This window comes from Vulpes vulpes, chromosome 7 (assembly GCF_048418805.1).
Source record: "Vulpes vulpes isolate BD-2025 chromosome 7, VulVul3, whole genome shotgun sequence".
NCBI classification, from domain to species: domain Eukaryota; kingdom Metazoa; phylum Chordata; class Mammalia; order Carnivora; family Canidae; genus Vulpes; species Vulpes vulpes.
This window is the reverse complement of record NC_132786.1, coordinates 95,369,701-95,392,375: the sequence shown is the minus strand read 5'-3', so window position 1 is coordinate 95,392,375 and position 22,675 is coordinate 95,369,701. Positions and strand designations below refer to the sequence as shown.

Here is a 22,675-nt window from a genome sequence, read left to right as displayed (position 1 = left end):
AAACAAATTTTCAGTTAAGTCAGAAGAAAATGAATTTATTGATGAGATCCCATAAGTTCAAAACAGTTAACACCTAATACCCTAACATAATAATATCAAAATATGAAAGATGGTATTTTGCAAGCTGTTTCAGTCCCTTGTTGGTAGAATATAAGGTTGAGAACAAGATGAGTTAATCATTGGATGGGTTCCAGATTATTCCTTCTTCGCAAGATATGCTTGTTAATGTCTAGTGGTTTTATGTTAGAGGAACGAAATTAAGAAGTAATCATGTAGGACTATTAATGATGTAGTTACTTAGTAATTAAAGACCTTGAGAATTTTGAGATCATGTATGGATTTAAAGTTTTTAGATTGAGAAGGTACAAGCCATTAAATGTTGCTCATAATGGTCTTTTCTCCTTATTTTGTGTTTCTTTCAGTAGGATGCCTTTTGATATGGGTTCAAAATGGAGTAGTTGCACAAGATTGTCTTGTGCAGTGAATAAGAGCACAGACTTTGAGGATTCATCAGGATTAAAGCCTAGCTTTGTGCCTTGCTGGCTGGCCATGTGACCTTGCATTTGTTATTGAATCTCTGTGTCTCCGTTTCCTTATGCCTAAAATGAAAGATTACTTGAGCCATTAAATGTTGGTGCTTACAATACAGCGTGGCACATAATAAACACCACTTAGGGATTAGCCATTATTATTATGCCAACATTAAGAACATTGTAGAATATTATATTCTAAAGAATTCCCCTTCCTTTTTTTAGTGATTAGAAATGATACTCCATTGGAACTTTACCAGAGACAATAAACAGCTTATCATCTTTGGCCATCAAAATTATGCAAGAATTATTTGATTGGTTTTTGTTCAATGCCTAGCATGTACTGTTTACTGGTGATGACACATTAAATGATCCCTGCCTTTAACAACTCTGTTTAGGAGCATGAAGATTTTCATAGCAGTAGAGAGGGAGCATGTATTATACTTTATTTATAGGTAACCAAAATTAGGCATTTAAAATCAATTTTTTACTCCCAGTTTTATTTATTTATTTATTTTTTACTCCCAGTTTTATTTTATTTTTTTTAATTTTTATTTATTTTATGATAGTCATCAGAGAGAGAGAGAGAGAGAGGCAGAGACAGAGGGAGAAGCAGGCTCCATGCACCGGGAGCCTGACGTGGGATTCGATCCCGGGTCTCCAGAATCACGCCCTGGGCCAAAGGCAGGCGCTAAACCGCTGCGCCACCCAGGGATCCCTACTCCCAGTTTCAAAACCATCAGTGATGGTTATGATACAAAACCAATGAATCACTAAATTCTACCCCTGAAACCTAATAATATGCTATAGGCTAACCAACTTGAATTTTTTTGTTTAAGATTTATTTATTCATGAGTGAAACACAGAGAGAGGCAGAGACATAGGCAGAGGGAGAAGCATGTTCCTCGCAGGGAGCCCAATAGGAGACTCGATCCCACATCCCGGGATCACTCCCTGAGCCGAAGGCAGATGCTCAACTGCTGAGCCACCCAGATGTCCCCAACCTGAATTTAAACTAAAAAAAGGCGGCGGGGAGCGGGGGATAAAATCATCAGTGGCTTCCTAGTGTCAAGAGGAAACACTCAGCATGGAAATCAAAGGCTCTCATGGGCTTGCCCTGGCCTCCTCTCCCCATCTTTCCCCAAATCCTTGTTTCCAGCACTTTGAAGTACTTAATTTTCCCAGTATATTTCAGGTGCTCTATCAGGTCCTCTGTTTACTCTGATCTTAAAGCAATTCCTAGTTTCTCTTTCAGAAAAACTCTTCTCCATGTCCAAGTTCTGGCTTAACATTTGCGTCCTGCAGGATTTCTTCTTAACTAAAATCAGGCTGATTGAGTGCTTCTCTTCTCCTTTCAAACCACAGTGGCAATCCCTCTGCTCTACTAGCAACTCCTTCATTGTATTGTCTTTTTTTTTTTTTCAGTCTGTTTGAGTTCATATTTCAAAATTTCTTAAGTACAGAAAAGTAAAAATAAGAGAATAATTGGAATCCCAGGTTTTTTTCTTTTTTTGTCTCTATCTCATCTTTTTCTCCTCCCACTCTTCATCCTCCTCTGCCTCCTCCTTCCTCCCTCTCCCTATCCCTCTCCTCCTCCTCTCTCCCTTCCCTCTCCCTCTTCAATTCTGTGAGCTCCTCCAGGGTAGGGATGATTGCTTATTCCAGTTTGTGTCCCCTTGGTATCCTGCACAGTTTTGGCACACAGGAAGCACTCAGTAAACATTTTATGAATAATCACATTTGCAGGAGATGGAATTGGCTTGAGATATTCTTGAGATACAGTAATGAGACCAGCGTCTTTTGTAGATATGATACCTTCCTTGACACAATATGAACATATTTTTAAAAAGCAGCATAAGGGCAATTTCAGAATACCTAGAAAGCAGGCAGACAAGTGTGGATTGGACTAGGCAATTACGGTTGTACTCTTAGCACAAGATGCCGAACCTGACTCAGGTTGTTTCCTGTTTCAAAGGAAAATTATACAGAACATTGTGAAATAGGTTGTGAGGGATGGAGAGAAATAGAATCAAAATCCTTTAAGGATTAACTATTGTACCACTGCTAGGCTGGAAAAGGAAGCTGGTTTAGTTTGGGGAAAGAATTTAACTCAAAATGGGTTGCCTCATAGGGGCTGGCAAGAGAACCTCGTGGGAATGCCCTGTGGGCAGTTGGAAGGGTGGAGCTGATGAGAGCTCTCCACCCCTTCTTTGTTGTTGATTTCCAAAACCTTTGATCTTATCTTTAGGCTGATCTGGTTACAAACTTCCAGAGGTTAGGATGAATTGTTTTGCAAAATACACAGGTCCATCCCACCCTTTAATCTCTGTAGTGTTTCAAGTTGAAGGTCTTTGACTTTCCCGTGGGCTATCAAGCTTTCTGCTGAACTAGAACCTCCCCAGAATTCTAGATGATTGTCTGCAGCAGTGTTCTGATCAACCCTGATCCTGTAGGCTGTATACTTTTGCTGTATCTCTTCCTTACCACTGTGACAATACAGCTTTTTTTCTGCTCAAAAACATATTAATTCCCTCAGCCTGTCCTTCAAGGCACCACATGGCTTCACCCTATCTTTCTGGGATGATCCCAATCATCGCTCTCATCTGTGCTTCATACAACTGGTGCTCACTGTTTTCTGTACTCATTACTCAGTCTCTAACCTGAGTTTCCCTGTCACCTGAGAAGCCCTCTTACATTCTCTCCCATTGCAGAAGCTCTGCCTTTTTTTCCGAAACCATCAAAAATATAATCTATTCAGGAAATTTCATGATCCCTCAATTTCATGCAAATTTTTAAAATCCTTCTTTGATTATCCATAGATGTTTGTATCTCTCTTCTGGCGCTAAGCTGTTCTTTGATGTTTTGAGCTGTTTTTGAAATTAAAAAAAAAAAATTCTTTCTGATTTCTGCCCTAAACACACACACATACACACAGATACACACACACAATTTTTATAAGCTCCTGAATGAAGTTACATGATCTATTATTTACCAATTTGTATTTAATAAATATTTGTGGAGTGGAATTATATGGTAATTGATGCCTTGAAAATCGTGAACTGTTTAGTTATGGGAATTCTTTATAGAAGTTCAGCCCTAGGAGGATTCCCCATTTTGAGAGGGAAGATTAAGGGGAATGGCAATGGGGCAGCCCGGACATGGTGACTTGCTTTGGTTATTCAGGGAATTGTGGGAGGGCCTCCCTGGAACCCAGGTCAACTGTGGCTTAGCTAGTGAACAACTTAATTTCATGTAAATCAGCTATATTAATCATTTACAGAGTGAGATATTTCTGCTCCTATTTTATAGTTCTGCTGGCAAGTGGGTGCCAGAGGAAGAGGGAATTCCCTGGGTAACTAGACTCCAACCTCAAAGCTCTTTACTTCCTCTGGATGATTAATTATGTTGCAAGGTTCTTAACAAAGGACCCTTGATTCAGATCTCCAAGCACAAGGGTATTAATGCTGCACTTTCGCTGCATCCTAGGTCAGTTAGATTTTTCTCAAAGCTGGTTCCTATTTCTGGCAGTAACTCTTCAGTTCTGGAACTTTAGTTCCAGCCAAAATAAACTATTGTCTCAGGTCTGTATTTTTCCTGAAGCACCATGGCATTTTTATGGAATGTGGAGACAGTTTTATGTAAGACTTTAATGGTAACAATAAAGGACCCAGATCCCCTTCTCTGGCTTGCTATCCTTTCCTCTGTGTCCCGGCAGTGATTATACAGCTTCCAACAAGAGAGCCATCTTAAAACTTCCAAATGAAAGCTGTCATTTATTTACTGTGTGATGTGATGTGATCCTCACTTTCCTGGTTTTTTTTTTTTTTTTCCTTTTTTCACAAAAGCATAAAATCATTTTTTTTATGGGTAGCTACATTTTTCAAGAAAGAGAAGGCATTCTCCTAAATCATGATTAAGTGTTCAAAATTGTCTTGTTGTTCAGTGAAATAATTCTAATAAAGTCTTATCTTTTAAAGTAGCCATGCTTTATCTATATTTATTATTCATACTGCTAATGATAATAACTCAAAGAAGCCAATATTACATTAAATCTTAGACTTTTTAAATATAAGGAAGACAAAGCTTGCTTATTTTTTTTTTTTAAGATTTTTTTTTTTTTTTTTTTTACTTATTCATGAGAGACACACAGAGAGAGGCAGAGGGAGAAGCTAGCTCCCTGCTGGGAACCCAATGAAGGACTAGATCCTAGGATCCTGGGATCATGCCCTGCCCTGAGCCAAAGGCAGATGCTCAACTGCTGAGCCACCCAGGTGCCCCAAGTTTGCTTATTTTTGATATTTATTTTCCAATGTGTATTAATTTAATTTAAAAAAACATATGTCATAAGGATGAATTTGAATGCTGTGGGAATATCACTGTCATGATAGGGTCAACATGTTAATATTTAGTATTTTGAAGGCCAGATTTTTCCACTTCAATGAGTGAAAAAAGGAAATCTCTTTTGAGATTATTATGTTTCCATTATCTGAGTTTGTCTTATGAGTTCTCCAAAACAGGGTTGTAAATTGAGGGCTTTAAAAGTAAACTACAGTTTTGAAGTGATATCTTTGTAAGAAGATGAGCTAATGTATACATGATAATCCTAAAAAAGATGAAGTTAATTAACTTTTAAAAATCTTATTGTTTTATTAATGATTATCTTTCAAAACTGAGAGCTCATGTTCTAGCAATTTAAGGAAAAGTACAATAATAAACTTTTTGTGATTTGTTGTTGTTGTTGGCTATTATAAACAATTATAAAGTTTCCGTTTTATAGCTTTGCCACTAGTATATAATAACTGTTCACAGCAGCTTTAGTTACATGTTCCATAAAATTGAGCTTCCTGTCTTTACATTTTAGAACCTAGATTGTGATCCTTGAGATTTTGCTATGTTAATGCATACAATTACTTAAGGAAAGGAAATAGTGTAATATGAGAAGACAAAGAAATCAAGCCATCAAAGCAGACTTTTGAATAACAAGCGGAATCTTAGTGCTTGTTGAATTTAGCTATAGAATTTACTAAAACATATCTTTGAGCCATATGTCTGGAAATGTCCTACCATTTTAATGTGGGAAGCACAGAGACCTCACTGAGATAATGTTATGATATACCATAACATGGTATGTCTCATGGCTTCATGAGGCAAACCTAGATTATTGGTTAAAATCAGCCTTGACAGTTCTTCCTACAGTCATTTTATGCATGTTTAAGTATCATAGGTTTGTGGGAATTGCATGATGATTTCTTTTTCACAGGAGAAACGTCAACTGATATTTTTAGAGCATAATCACCATCAGAAAAGACCTTATTTAAGCTATTAAAAACTTTCTTCTTATGAAACTATTGAAATACCTAAATTAAGGAATTTTTCTTGTATTTGAGTCTCATGAACATTAGGTAAAGTATTAAGTTTAGCTATGGTTTGCTTAACATATAATAAATATGTTTGTTATATTTGTGTCTTGGTGTGTATCCACATGTATATAAAAATAGAATATGTGACTAAATTGCATTTAGTATGGCAAATACATTTTGACCTGTGAACAACATTCTGTATAGTACCTTGAGGATTATGAGCTGGGGTAAAGAGAAAACACTTATTTAAATCAATTATTATCTTAGCAACGTTTAACATGGACTCACTAAATTATTATTCTTTCATACTTTGGATATTAATTTTATGTCAGTGTGATTTATTTACGTGAAAAATACTGGAGTTCTCAAATTGGTGATTAAATATAATTAGGAATTATAGAGCTTTTTCTCTTCATTATGAAAACCTTCTCATGTTCCATGGAGTACTTTTAATAAGACATTGCTTGATAGCCAAGTAAGCACATGATGGAGATCTGTTTGTAATATAATAAGCATTTAAAACATGATCGCTTAAATACAGTATTTCCCATAGCCCAGATCTTTAATAGCATGGATTTTACTGAGCTTAATATGCTTTATCAAACTGAGATTCAAAACTTTCACATGTTGCAAATATAGTCTTTTCTACAGTTGAGAAATAGTATATTCCAGAGTGGAAAGAGGTAAGTGTGTAGCATGTGAAAGAGCTGATAATAGAAAGCCAATGTCACTTCGTTCGAGATCTGGGGAGAAAAAAAATGCAATTATATTGTGAAAACATATCTCAAAGTGCTTTAGAAACTTTATCTCTGGTTAAACTATTTATTTGTGGGGAAGTTTATGAAGTACTTTTATGTCTATTATCTCACTAGTCTGTTTAGGAAATCTACAAGGCTGGCAGTAAACTGAGAATAACGGCATTACAACTGTTAGGTCAGTGCAGAGAGACGAGAGCGCTGAGATTTTATGCCAAGCCTGTTGCCATTTTCATTTCCATAGCTATCCCCAGAAAGCCTAGTGTTTTAGAATAGATTAATGAACATTTATTGTGGGACTGCTAACATGGAGCTTAATTATAAACACATTCTTTTTCATTTCCAGTTTTTCATAGCAAGTGCCCATTATGGAAGATTCCCTGATGTTATAATTAAATGTAAGCTTAAAAATAAGAAAACTTCCCCTTTAGTACTGCCACATGTGCATACACACAGGCACACACTTAAATGCATGTGACACAAAATTGCTTATATGCATTCCTCAGAATACAAGGTTTATATCCCTCTGTGTAATTTTCCTTCTGTTTACTATTTGTAAGCCAACATCTTTCTAGAGACCAGGTACGTTGTATTTTTTACTTAGATTGTGTCGTACTTAAAATAGCATGATAGTCCAGAGACCCTCTGAGAAATGCTTTTTTTTTCTTTGTTGACAGCCCCCCAAATTTAGGTACTCTATGGTCTTTTTCCAAACAATTCTTAAATATTTTCCTTTGTTTTCAGTTATAAGTTCCTTATGTAATTTCAACGTAGAAATATTTTCAAGAGAAAATAATTTCAATTTCCATCTTAAAAGGAAAGTATTATTGCAGTTGTGGGAAGTTTGGAGTTTCTTTTCACTGGTATGAGACCATGTCTATATTTTTAGTTTCCAGTATTTGGATATTGAAGGATGGTCTCCTTTCTTATTGATGTATTTTATAGTATTCTTTAGGTTTGGCACAGTTATTATATCATTTAAACAACAAAACACTTAAATGTATTTTATACTATTCTTTTGGTTTGGCACAGTTATTATATCATTTAAACAACAAAATACTTAGATGTAGTGATTATTGCAAAAATTTATGATTGGTGGTGGTTTACTATGTATTGCATAAGATTAAAAATAAATCTTTTTTACTTATTTAAAGTAACTCCTAGCCTTTCTTTGCCCAAAATAGCATGAGCAGAGCTTCTGTGACTTACACATTTTGGTGAATTGATTATCAGATCAAACTATTAGTTTATAGATGAACTTTAGAATACTGCTGTAAATACTATTGTCTAGTCCTTGAGATCATTTTCAAATTAGCTAAACATATACTCTTAGCCTTATTGATCTTTCTTTCTTTTCTAAGACTTTATTACTGTAGACATTGCTATTTATGATTTTATGATAGTTTCTGGATATCAGAATTTAGTTTGTTAAATGGGGTGTTACTGCTGTGCTGGGGCCATTTAAGGAGGGACTCTCTGGAGTCAATTGTTAAATTTTTGGGAAGTTTGAGAACCAGTTGACATCACCTTGACTTAGTGGCTTGAAATTCCCTAAGGTGAAAGTATATACATCATGGAAAGTGGCAACTTGAACTACCATAGGATTTTTCCCTTCCTATCAGTACACAACTGGGTGTAATTCATTCCAAATCATTCAAAAAGAGTATTCAAATATTGCACAAGTGATCAAAAATTTAAAAATCTACAAATGTTTTATTTATGTGCCAGATATGTGCATGACTTTGACTACATGCATATGTGACCAGTGGTGATTGAAGCAAACAAAATACTTTAAATGTTTAAAGTATACATATATATGTATTTACTTACGTACATACAAATGTACACTTTTTATTTGGTTTACTTTGAAAATAAAAGATAGTGCCATTTAATTATACTCAAAAAAAAGTATAATTTTGACTCTACTTTTTAGTAGCAAAGCTGTAAAAAGAAAATATGAAAAAAATAAAATCATACGGACTTGCAAGACCCCATTTATTTTTTAAAGGAAACATAATTAAACCTTGCTGATTGGCCAAAGAAATTATGAGCACAGCTGGGTCTTTTAAAATATGTATGGGTAGAAAAAGCTAAAAAAATATAATCACCTTTTTTTTCAGATCAGTTTCATTTTAAAAAACACATCAAGATACATTTCACTAAAGGCTAGGTGTGAAATGACAGTTAAGTGATTCATATAAAATTAAAAGTCTAATAAATGTGATTTAGTAAAAATTTCAGTTAATTAAGTCTGATTCATGATACTTCTTTAGTTTAATAATATTATTAATAATAGGGATCCCTGGGTGGCACAGCAGTTTGGTGCCTGCCTTTGGCCCAGGGCGCGATCCTGGAGACCCGGAATCGAATCCCACGTGGGGCTCCCGGTGCATGGAGCCTGCTTCTCCCTCTGCCTGTGTCTCTGCCTCTCTCTCTCTCTCTCTCTCTCTCACTGTGTGACTATCATAAATTAAATAATAACAATAATAATAATAATAATAAATATATATTAGTGAATTGGTTCTATATCTTAGATATACACACTTTAAATTCCCTAATTTTTCTCTTTATAACAATCCCATGTGGATTCTGTAAATGGGGAATCTGAATTTCAGAAACAGGCTCAGAGGACCACACAGTAAGTAGCAACAGTGGATTTCCAACTCAGGTTGGCAGACTTCAAAGCTCCTGCTACTTTCCCCCAAGTCATTCTTCCCTTCTAAATATGTAAAAGTTTTAAACAGTAAGTATGTAAAGCTGTTAACTTATACAGCTCTAATTATAATCACAATTCTGTTTAATCAATGCAGAACTTTTAAAAATGTGTACATAGATCTGTCCACTGATTGAAATTATTACAAGATAAGCAGAGGATATGCTTTGTGTATGTGTGTGTTGGAAAATTACATTTTAGGAGCAAACTGTACATGTCTTCTGTACAACACGGTGTTGACTCTCAAGTATTGGGTACAACAAAAATGTTTGTGAAATGGAAAAGGGAAACACCCTTTCCCTCCAGGGTGTAGTGGAATACTAAATGCTATTTGATATGTAACGTTCAAAAGCTTTTGAAACATTTCAAAAACTATAGTCTGTGATCTATGACATATGAAAAAAATAAAATATTTTATTAAATTGTGAGTTTTGGTGGAGTGCCTCAATTTGATGTAAAGTTACAAGCCATGAATTATCTGCCAAACCTAGCTTAAAGCTTCACTCTCTCATAAACTTAACTCTGTATCATCGGTATACAGACTTGGTAGAGATTAGAAATAGATGTAGAAGTTTTTTCACATGTAGTATAATATAGGAGGTATTACGATAATTTTTATCTTTTAGACTTCAGTAAAAATTTTCCTAGTGTAATTCTTTTAGTCTTACGTTCAAGTTAGTCTTTAAATTATTATGGATGGTTAGATGATAATTGCCCTTAAGTTCTTAAGTTTCTATATCAAATGTATAATTGCATTTAAGACCTTCAAAAAGTCTTCCTAGAAGACTTTTAGAAGTTTCCTATATAGCAATCATTAAGACTTTATAGAATGTTTCATACCATATGTGGGATTAAAGGCTTCATGGGTAGGTGGTTAGAATCTGTTATATATGCAAATATATATGTATATCTTTATATTATCACCCCCCATGAAATGTAGTAATAGTGATATTATTCAGATATTTCCACAAAACGGTCTTATGAAAACACAAGCTATACATCCCCAAATATTAAATTTAATAAACAGGTGCTTGTGATGTTATACCCCAAATAACTATTTATAATTATTTATAGATTTATCTGTATCAGCTTTTATTCCCAATTGATTATAAACTACTTTAGGACTGATTATTATGTTGGACTGATCCATTTGCTAGCACATGACAGAATAAATTTTATATATATAAATATATATATTTATATATATATAATATATATATATATATCACACCACTGTCAACATAAGAGTATAGGCTATAGAAACCTGGTTCAAAAATGAATTATAGCATCAGTTGGTATGTAAATAACACTTTATTATTTAGCTCACAGTTCAACAATATTGTCAGTTCCTAATGGCCTTTCTCTATAGGCAAGCAGATTCTGGACTTGGGTATCATTCTTATCTTCCTTTGTCTAAGAAATAGAAGTCTAGAATCAGTATCTCTGGCCTCAACCTCTTCCTCCACCTCTCAGAATAATATTTATGAACTAAATGGAGGCCTCATCTTTTCCTCTTATTCATAGTCTTTTAGACTCTTGCAACCATTCTAGCTTCACTGGTCTCTGCCACCAACGATCTTTGCTTGCTTATTCTTTATGGCACAGGCCAGAAGTTCTAAACATTTTATTGTCAAAAATCCTTTTCAGTTACCATTTGATCCCTATACTTAGATCTCATGTTTCAGATCCTTTTTCCAAGTGAATTTAACTGCTGTTTTTTTTTTTTTTTTAACTCAAAATATATAGAAGCAGTGAGTAGTAGTAATGATGCTGAGGAGAAAGAGGATAATATGACTTGTACATTTTGAGATCCATCAGCATGTGTGTCATTTTCATATTATGCTCAAGCATATTTACATCAGACTTACTCTTTATTCTTTGTTATTTAGAGAAATTGTCAAATCACACAAGTAAATGATTTAATCATAAGAGAGCTGATTATTTATTTATTCACCTATTTATTTATTTAATAGAAAGCAGGTGTTCCCTAGTCAGCGTGAATAGAATTCTATTTGTGGAAGGGATTTAAATAGTGTTCCATAAATGTAAGCTCTAAATTCTTACACTTCTTCCAGTTGGGAAAATCCCTTTACAAAAATAATCACAAATTGACTTTAATGCAGATGAGTCATCCGAAGACCGTTTTCCTTCTTGCTGGTACAGCTGCAATAAAAAAATAGATGACAAAAGCATTTAACTCTACCAACAGCAATCAGAAGGAAACTAACTGCTGCTTGGTTCCTGGACCAGAGCCCCTGGTTGGTTGGGATTTTATGATTGTTTTTATTTTATTATTTTAATATATTATTTTTATAGTTTCTTTTCTACTATGAAATTAAAGCAAAATCAATTTATAAATTATTTGCCATTAATCATCTAATATTATATCTGAGGTTAAGAAACAAATAATTTATTCTCAAACCTTCTATATGAGAGGAAAATTATTAGATAATATTTCTAAGGAAATAAGTGCACAGTATTTAAGAGAGTAAGTTTGTATGTTTATTTGTTTAATAAATACCCCTGACCTGTTTTTTTTTAAACCTATTTAATAGTGTTTGCTCATAAACATTTGTATGCCCTAACATCAAAACAGAATGTGACTCCTATCTACCTAAACTATCTCAATCCATGTAAACGGCTGCTAGGATTCTTTAAAGGAGAAGAAATACACACACACACACACACACACACACACACAACACAAACACAACCTGACTCTAGTTCATTGGATATGCCAGTTTTAGTTAAGTTTTATCAATTTTTTAAATAAAAGCTTTCAGAGAAAAAAAAATTCAGACATTGATCCCACAGGACTTAGATAAACTGTCACCTCAACAGTTTCACTGGAAAATCATAATTAAATCTTAAACTTAATTTCATTTGTAGACTAATCAAAAGTAACAGAGATATTTTTAGGGATTCATTAATTGTCAGTGTAAAATAGAAGCTTGGTAGTTACTATGCAAATTATAATTTTTTTTTGGTTTTATATTGAGTTTTGTTTTCAGGATGAAATTTTCCTTCTGTTTAAAGATTGATTGATTGATTGATTTAAGAGAGAGAGAGCAGGAGGTAGTGGTGGGAGGCGCAGAGGGAGTGGAGAGGAAACACCCAAGCGGACTCTGTGCTTAGGGCAGTGCCCGACTAGGACCATCTCCGGACCTGGAGATCATGACCAGAGTTGAAACCAAGAATCAGTCACTTAAAAGACTGTGCCACCCAGGCACTCTCCTTCCCCCTTTTAAAAGATTTATTTATTTATTTATTTATTTATTTATTTATTTATTTATTTATTTTAGAGAGAGGAAATTTTCCTACAGTTTAAAAGAAAAAAAAAAACTTCTAAAACCTGATTCTATTAATCTATCATTGTCAATTACTGAGGTTCTGGGATGCAGTATTAAGGTCCTTCCTTAATAATGGCTAGAACTTACAACTGATTATTGAGTGTCCACAATATGCAGGCACTGTGCCGAATGATTTACTTAAGTTAATCCACTTCACTTTAATTCTGTGTTAAAGATGAGAAAAAGGGATGATTTGATTAGTGGAATAAGCAGATAAGTGGCAGAGATGGTGCTCTTAGCCATATTTAGTATCACAATTAAAAATGTTGGTGTTTCTCAATCTTTGTTCTTATGAAAAGGCCATGCAAGGGGTAAAGGATATTTAGGGAGGTCTGTAAAATGGATTTATGTCTGTTTCTATAACTGACACTGGAGGCCAGAAATATTGTATGACAGTATGGGACCTTCAGTGAGCCCCTCAGTCACTGAGTCTCATTTTTCCCATCTATAAATAGAGCGGGTTTCCAAATAGATGATTTGTAAGGACTGTTCAGACTCTAAAATCCGTGCATATTAAGTCAGGATGTTTCAGATTTATTATAATAGAATAATTAAATTAGTATTATGTGCTATGATGTGCTAGAGAAACATAATGCTCTCTTCTGAAATCTATTGACACTTATCACATCTCTAACAAGATAGTTTAGAGAAATGGCAAAAAAAATGCTTTAACGATTTTATATGCACCATTTTACTGTTTTGTCTGGATAATTCTCAGAAATTGTTAGAAATTCTCAGAATCTCAGAAATTCTTAGAAATTATTATTTTGCAATTATATATTTGGATAGATTAGCATTGGCAAAAACACTTTTTGAGCAATTTTTATCATGAGACAATCCAGTCGTTGAGTTGAAGGAGACAAGGATTGGCCATAGCGTAAAGAAGGTATTATTTACACACAAGAAATTCACCTTAACTTCTGAATCAAGCTGATCACTCCTAGAAAGAGTTGTGTACCATGGAGTTACTGATATCTTGTCTCAAGTATTACCTGTGTTCAGTGGGGCTCAACTGGGAGAGATTTTTCCCTTTGGAGACGTGGACAATATTTGTAAACATTTTTGAATGCCATAACTGGGACAAGGTTGCCAGGAATTAGCCAATATAAATACGTCATGCCCAGTTCAATTTTAATTTCTGATTAACTTTTGATAGTTTTAATGTAAATACATTCCATGCAATATTTGGGATATACTTATACTAAAAAATGCATTGTCTACCTTGATTTTTGTTGTTGTTTATCTGGATTTTAAATTGAACTGAAAGTTCTGTGTAGTGTTTGACAGTGCCAAAATGGGCTTGAGAGTTGCTACAGGCATCTAGTGAGTACAAACCTGAATGCTGCCAAACATCCTAAAATGCCCTATATTCATATTTCACTGAATATAAATTTAACAAGGTTTATCTAGTCCAATATGTCAATTAATAGTGCTAAGAATAGTAATTATAATCTGCGTACGGTCTGTTCCTTCATTTGTATAACATTTAGTATCCTCATTTTTTTAAGTATTTTATTTACTTATTTACTTTAGAAAGAGAGCATGCATGTACCTGTGCAAACAGGGAGAGTGTGGGAGGCCTTAGGAGCAAAGGGGGAGGGAGAGGGAGAGAAAGAATCTTAAGCAGGCTCTATGCAGCAGGAGAGCTCTACCCATGGACATCCATCTCACGACTCAGATCATGACCTGATCCAAAACTAAGTCATATACTTAAGCAACTGAGCCACCCAAAGCCTCCAGCCTCCTCAGTTTTAAATTTTATAATTTAAATTGCTGCTTTTCTATCTGAACATATTTAGAGATATCATTACAGGTATAAAATGTAAATAATATTCCTTGTTACTATCTCCTATTAATTAAGTGCTTTGAAAAGCTAATATAAAGTAATATTGCTGTGGTGCTTTCTCTTTTTTTAAGCTGAAGATAAATTCTGATAAATGAACAAAACCCCTTAGGATTATCATTGGAATCATAATCCACAAACAGCATGAAAATCCAAGTTCCAGCAAAAACTCAGAATTAGGTGCTTAATATTGGGAATATGAAGATGAGTAAAGAACATTTTTTAATCTTAAATTAGCTGGACTCTAGAATTCAGAGAAGCAAAGCAGACATGAAAATGAATAAGAAACTCAATTTATTATGAGTTACCGCTATAAAAATACATTATAGTTACTGGTGGCTTAACAAAAAAGTCTCAGAATCACGACATAAGTGCAAGCCCTCAGACTGTTAGAGGATATAGATTTGTCTTCCAGAATAAAAAACAAAACAAAACAAAACAAAAAACCTTTATAGAAGCTCTCCTGTTCCAAGCTTCTAGCAGAATTGGTACTGAAAATTTTGGTGCCTTACTGCAAAAGCGGTGTGGTGTTTTCGGAAGTCATAAGAGATTTCCACCCTTTTTGCTCTATTGACAGCTGTAAACTAGAAATGTCACAATTCTGGTACTGCCAAGTTACTTATTATCCCTAACTTCTGAAAAGAGTTTGTTTCCCTCTTTATTCTCTCAAGGCTACAGTAACACCATGGAACACAAAGCCATTTCCTGACATAAGAATTGAGTAGGAGGTGAATGAGGGATGCCTATAGAAGTTTGCATCTTCTGCATGCCCTTGTCCATTGCTTCTGCAAGAATTGGGATGTAACGTGGATGCCAGGATTATCTTTATATTTGCTTCCAACTACTGAATAAATGAGGACAGTAGTATGTATGAAACATTTATATCCTACTTGAGGAAACAAAGGATCCACGACTACCACAGAATGTGGTAATCATTGGAAGAAAGGAGCACAGATCATTTGATGAGATCTCACAGGAAGGGTGCATTCTTTAAACTAATAGGATCAGGAAAATGTATGTCAAAAGCTCTTCACTAGGTGTTCCATTGGAGTGCAAATGGTGATTATTGTAAAGTCCTTTGCTAGCAGGCACAATTCAAACATGTATGCGTGCCTTCTTTTGCTGGACAGATGGCCATGATATTTCTGTAGTTTATGTTTTCTCTCTGGAATATAGCAAGAGACATAAAGTCAATTCTGGGCATCTGTAACCAGTTTCTAATCCTAGAAGTATGTAGCAAGATTGAAGAAGTTTACATTTACCCAGAAGACATATGCTGCTTTTGTTTTTGTGCTAAATACTTTGAACTTGGTAGTGAGAACTAAAATTATGCTAAATTTGACCCAAGTAAGTTGCATTGTATTTTCATTTTGTGTGTCTTTGCCTCTGCTTAATTTTTTTTAACCAAAATACTATTTTGTTTAAGAATATTTGGAATTGTACAATATTAATTTTATCAAAATTTGTTAGTTCTTTCTGTATTTTACTTTGTTTTTGTGGCAAGAGGAAGGACCATTAGGTTGACATCCTCTTATTATAGAAAGAACTACATAGTAAATAAATAATAAGAAGGGCAAGGTAATGAAATTAAAACCAACTGTTAACCTGTCATTCTTTAAAAACAAAGGGACTCCACTAAGAGGAGGCTGCAAGGTAAAAATGGATTCCTATATTTATGTGCACAAAGAGTAGGGAATTGAAATGAATTATTGACTGATAATCAAAGGAACAATGAGCAAGGAGGCTCTGTAGAATTATTTTTGCATGTTGAATTGCCATTACTATTACTAATACTAAACTAAAAATGGTCTTTGAAATTTGGGTTTGCTGTATAAGTAAAGAGAAACAATTATAGCTCTATGTTTTTCACATCAAAGGTGCAAGAAATAGTGAATGTTTTCAGAACTAATTCTTATTCTAGAATGAGTATAGTGGCTTCCAATCATATTTTTTCCTGTAACATCTCAGTATATAATATTCATTAGTAATAGTAGATCACCATGCTATGGTTTTCAAATCTGGAGAGTGGATCATGGATTGGCAAGAGAATTTAAGAACCCCTGGGAAGGTTGCTTATTCTGGAAAAAAGTCTGGAGAAGCTGATATTCCTAGTCATTAAGAAGCTGGAGTAGCAAGTTGGATAAATTTCCCATAAGGTAGGCTATTTCCCATTTAAATGTGAAAATACTAGCACCAATAGGATTATTCTATAAATTTCCCTGCCTCCATCCACAATCCTTATGCCCATGTAATTATAATTATTAGCTTCCGATACCAACCATTTGTGCAGCTTTGTTAATAATAACAGAATATCTATCATTTTGAATAGAGTACAAAAACATCGATACAAGAAGTTGCAAAGGACTAAAATAGACAATGGCTTAGTATTCAATCTTCCTTTGGAGTATGGAATAAATATTCATTGTAGTCTAAGCTATAGAGACATTCCTTTACATTTTGATGTTTTACAGACATAGGTAAATTATGTTCCTCATTTAAACAAGTTAATAAGCTTACCCAGGTTAGCCAAAAAAATATACTCAATCATACTTTAATATTTCTCTTTTGCTAAAAAGCATTCTATGGCACTAGTGAACAGACCAAGCCCTTACATTACTTGTCTTCAATAAAACATTATTATCTTTTGGCATCCTCTTGCACTAGGGGAAATAAAAAGTCACATGTGGAGAAGTTCTAAATGCTAGACAGAAATGATCCTTGGAGGGCAATTTTTATCCTCCACGGAAGTATTGCAGACTTCTTCCATTAGCATAGTCCCAGGGAGCAAAAGGTTAGGGAACTGGGACTGCCAACTCTACCTGAACACATAAGTCAACATTTCCTCCAAGCAGCGAGGGAGTGTGAGAGTGCACCCACATGTGCCTTAAAGCATCTGAGACGAGAAACAACAATTGTAATATTTTACATTGGAATATACTGTACAGATGGTGACATTTTGTTTGTGGCTGTAGGGAAGAAAGTATGGCAGTTTCCAGATTCCCCCCTCAACACCTACCATTTGGCATAGGATACAGGAGGTTGAAGAAAACGGAGGGATATTTGCCTCAGTTGAAACAGCTGGAAAACAGATGGAAGCTGGTGTGCAATTTGCCAAAAGCCTTGTTCAAGCGTCCCACTCATTTTCCACCAAAGAAAAACTAGTCAGGTGATAGTAGTGGAGGTAAATGATGGGCTTCAGGACATGGATGGGGAAAAAGAAGAAAGACAAATTTTTAAAAATCCAAGATTATAGGAAATATAAGTGCAGAAATGTAGTTCCAAGGAGCATGTTTTCAATAGTGGGAAGCAAAAGTGGGAGCAATGTGGGTGAAAACCACAACAGAATCACAGATACACGGGAAAGTGTACACAGAATTAATTGACATTGGTGATACCTCAACTGTATTGGCATTCTCTCTCGAGTGATGAATTCAGGAAGCACACACCCACTCTTCATCAAGTTAATTACAATATAACTATCCCATGTGTGATTATGGTAAATGTAAATGTAAGTGTGCACAGTTCGCATTGTTTTAGTCACTGGATTATACTCTGTGAGCTACTTTGGTCTGGAACTCAGGCATTCAGTAAATTGCTTTTGGATTTAAATGTTGAATTATAGCCAGATTTTTGTTTAAATTCAGTCACTGGATATATAAACCTCCTGTTGTATATTTCTAGTTATAATGGGCATGTATTTAGATCCACTCCAAATGACCATTTTTACAAGTATTGGCCGGAGTTCTGTGTGCTTGTGTATTTGTGTGTGATGTGTGTACTGATTTTGAAGGACTTTTGAATACTACAAAAGTTAAAGTATTTCAAAAATAAATATAAATTAATAGGCTTTCCTCCATGTGAATTTGTTCATTCATGCTTATATAAGGGATTGTGTTAACCATGAATCATTCAAATTGAATTGCTTATGAGAAAAAATGCTCTGGCTTTGCTGTCAGTTTCCAGAGTTGCTTTACAGAAAGGAAAAGAGTGTTGTCCCCATATAAAGAATAATCAGCTGCAGATTTCAGAGTGAGCATGGCTCCAAATTGGCATCAATACTTTTGATTCACATGAGAATATAGATCCTTTGAGAGGTACTTATCTGAGTATTTTAGGCTATGACTGAGTTTGCAGTCTGCCAGGACAGTCAATGGAAACATTAAATTAAAAACAAAAATAAGTCATCAAGGTTTGCTTACACCTAATAGCTAAATGCTCTAAAAATGTAGGGGTTGGTAAATCTGTAGCTAAATAATAATAATAATAATAATAATAATAATAATAATAATAATGACTGAAGCTTCCACTTTGAGTCAGGTAAGTTGGCATTGTGTAGGCATACCCTACCCGAGAGTTCATACATCATCTATTACAAAACTTACCTGGTCTTAGTGGCTTATTATAAGGTAAAGCCTATGTGTGACATATCACAAACTACTTTTGCTCTGAATAAAGCCCTGCTTGCTCTGCCAACGTGGGAAGCCAGTCAACACAGGGGTAAGTGACACACCCAGAAATGTGGTCAGTGAAATCTGAGGAATTTCCGACTGTGCCACTGCTTCAGTGAATCATACGGTCATCCCTCAGAGGAAAAGTAATGGCCAGTGTGCCAAAATTTTGATGCAGACTTTTTGTAGTAGCTGCTGCTGCTGCTGGACATATACAACTTTACATCTGGCCAACAGAGATTCTAGAAAGAGTCAGAATGAAACTGTTCACATCAGAGTGCCTTGTCTAGTGGATTCCCATTATCCAGGGCCCTCTTGACTTCAGTTAGACTTTCCTAGCCAGACAGAAAAGAACACTAATATATATATCTATAGATCTATAGATCTATATACATATACACATATATACACATATATGTATATAATATGTATATTACTTATCATAGTTAAACATCACTGGGTGAAGAAACAAATGTTGCCCCAAAAAATCTTTCCTAAAGTATACCATTTTACATTTGTCAATTAAAAAAATTAAAATGTCATTCTTTGTAACCCCTTTTTTAAGAGATGGAGGAGGGGCAGAGGAAGAGAGAGAAAGAGAATCTTAAGGAGGCTCCATGCCCAGTGTGGAGCCCAACATGGGGCTCAATCTCACAATGCTGAGATCATGACTTGAGCAAAATTAAGTTGGCTTAGCCACCTGAGCCACCCAGGTGCCCCACACTTTGTAACCCTTTATTAACCATCATTTTTCCTATATTGCTTTTCTTGTTTGGGTTCTTAGAAGAATTCTTTGTACTCCCACCTAATAAAGACATCACAATTTGTGTGTACATGCACAAAAATAGAGAACTGAAGTAATTTTTAAGAGACTGTAATTTATAAGAGACTTTACCTTGATCATGTTGCTATATCACTGAAAATAGATTCAACATGAATTACTAGAGCTGGTCTGATTACCTGTTATTGGTTTATGTGGAATTTTTTCCAATATAGGCACATATTCTATTCTTCAGTATATTAAGAATGTCTTCTAACCTACATCTCAGGGATACAATAAGGATAAGTGAAATACTCTATGTTAATTATACCTTAAATGCATAGGAATAAAAATGGAACACTATGCTCCAAATTATTATTATTTCTAAATGGCATTATAAACTTTGGTGTTTGGATAGCCCTTTTAGGTGTTGTGCATCTCTCTCTCTCTCTCTTTTAGATTTATTTACTTATTTTAGAGAGAGAGAGAGAGAGAGAGCATGCACACACAAATGGCAGGGAGGAGCAGAGGGAGAGAGAGAATCCTCAAGCAGACTCCCCACTAAGTGCTGAGCCTGCCACCAGGCTCAATCCCAGGATCATTAACCTGTGCCAAAATCAAGATTGGCTGCTTAACCCACTCAGCCACCCCGGCCCTCCAGTGTTGTGCATCTTTGTCTATCTCATATATAGTGAACAAACACTTTAAAAACTTTTCATATTTTGAGTCTTATGAACACAATTTTATTTATAGATTCCACATTAGAATAGGTATTATATAAAATAAGAGAATAGAATTGCTATTGCCCTCAAAGAGACTAAACTTAAATAGAAATTAAAAAGTCAGTAAATACACACACACTTTTATGTATGCTTTGTCTGACCTTGAACTGACTTTTATGGTCCAGTTGCTAAACATTCAAATTGCTTAAATATTCACATATTAAGTCAACACTTTTTTTCTTAGGAATTAAAGAGTTCAATCATACCTAGATCCCAAGTATACATATTAAACAACTTATTAAACACAATTTTACATCCGAAATTGTTTTCTAGAGGTGGTTTATTTATTTATCTTTTTATCATATTAAGAGCAAATACATTTTTTGTTCATATTTTGAAAGAATATTAGACACTTTGCCAATTAGGCTGAGTCACATGAGAGCATATCGAAAAAGTAAGAAATGTATCTTATCCTGTTGTGAGATCAGTCTTCTGTCTTTGCTCTCTGTTTCTCCATATCTAACATAGTACCTGAAAAAGTAGTTATTCAGTAAATGCTTCTGGTATGAATGATATGATTGTATGCATTTGAATGAGTAAAGTCAATTTAATTCTCTCTTACATTCCCCCCAGATTCCCAGGAAGGAAATTACAAGTCAGAAGTCAATAGCAAACCCAGGAAGGAAAGGACAGCTTTTACCAAAGAGCAAATCAGAGAACTTGAAGCAGAATTTGCCCATCATAATTATCTGACCAGACTGAGGCGATATGAGATAGCAGTGAATCTGGATCTCACTGAAAGACAGGTAAAGTTGGACATTGTTGTGATATGGTATTTTTAATTGTGTTGAGTCAACAATCTTCTCTCGCCATTTTTGAAATATCTAGATCTGTGGTTCTTAAATGCCATTTGTAAGACAGGTGTTCTGTTCCATGATGAAGTTTTGGCACAGCAAAATGGCAAAATTAAGGATAAGATAGCAGTGTTTTTAAGGAAAACTACATTTATTCAGTTTAAGGTATCATTCTTTATTCTGTATTTGTGTCCTTCCTATATATTTTGGTTTAAAAATAGTATTTCTTGTATATAATGATGGCATATAGTGAGCAATTCTTTTTTGCTTATATTTTAAAATCTCCTTATTTTGGTATAATAGAAAGCCAGCAACCCCATATTAGTTTCCTCTATTGCTCAGGACAGGGTTTGCTATGTTGCTGTAACACATTAACCCCCAGACCTCCATGACATAACAAAAAAGTTCACTATTTGCTCACTCTCCATACTAACTTTACAAGTTCAGCATTATAAACAATCACTCACTCACGGACCCAGGCTGACTCTCTGGCATCTCGACATGTGGTGTCCTTGGTAACCACAGGAGGTAAGAAAGAGGTGGAGGTTCATGCACTGACCTTTAAATGTTTTCACCCGGAAATGACCCATGTCACTTCCATTTATACTCCAAGGTCCGGAAATCATCCGTGGTGCCACTTAAGTTCAAGGGGGGCTGGGAAATGGTGGGATCAAGGGCCCATAGGTCTTTCGTAAATATTTCCCAAATATTTTTGAAATGATATTGGTCTCAAAAATTTAAATTTCTGACATTGACTCATTTAGAGAACACTTTGCAATTATGAACGATCTGTGGACTCCAGTTGATAAAACCTAAAAGGTTCTTTCTTGGATTTTACTTGCTCCAGTAGTGCTCCCAGTGCATTCTTTTTATGGATTCTGATTTGCCCTGGGAGAATCTAGCTTACTGATGGTTAACAGTTGCTAATCTTTAGAAAAACATTCCTGAAAGGCAAATCCAAACATCTTTATGGACAGTGCAGTTATGATTGGCACTCCTAGGACTAGAGTCTCATTTCCTTTCACTGTATGCACCTCCTCCAGGGATCCCATCGGAACCAAAGAAATACCAACAGGGTGTGGACGTATGAATACTATCTTAGGATAGCAAGTTATTTTATCCAGTTTCTTAAATCATCTGCTTTCCTTCTGTTAATTTCTGGATTTCAGCTTTTGTAGGGTATTTCTGGGGAATGGGAATATAGAGAGAGACACTTTTATGTGGTTTTATTTATTGGCAGTTTATATTTTATTAAATATTATGACTAGTGCCTAAGTTGTGAAGCACAACATTTTCTTTCCCTTGAACTTCACAGACAAACTCCTCTCCATAAGTGTACA

General features: G+C 34.9%; 1 protein-coding gene across 1 annotated transcript in view; it reads left to right on the top strand.

The window, feature by feature from the left end:
* MEOX2 (mesenchyme homeobox 2) overlaps nucleotides 1-22,675 on the top strand; it is a 65,343-nt gene that overhangs the window by 27,454 nt on the left and 15,214 nt on the right. The window contains exon 2 of the mRNA XM_025993348.2: nucleotides 21,115-21,287. Within this exon, the coding sequence (XP_025849133.1) occupies nucleotides 21,115-21,287 (173 nt within the window). The remainder of the gene's footprint in view (nucleotides 1-21,114; nucleotides 21,288-22,675) is intronic.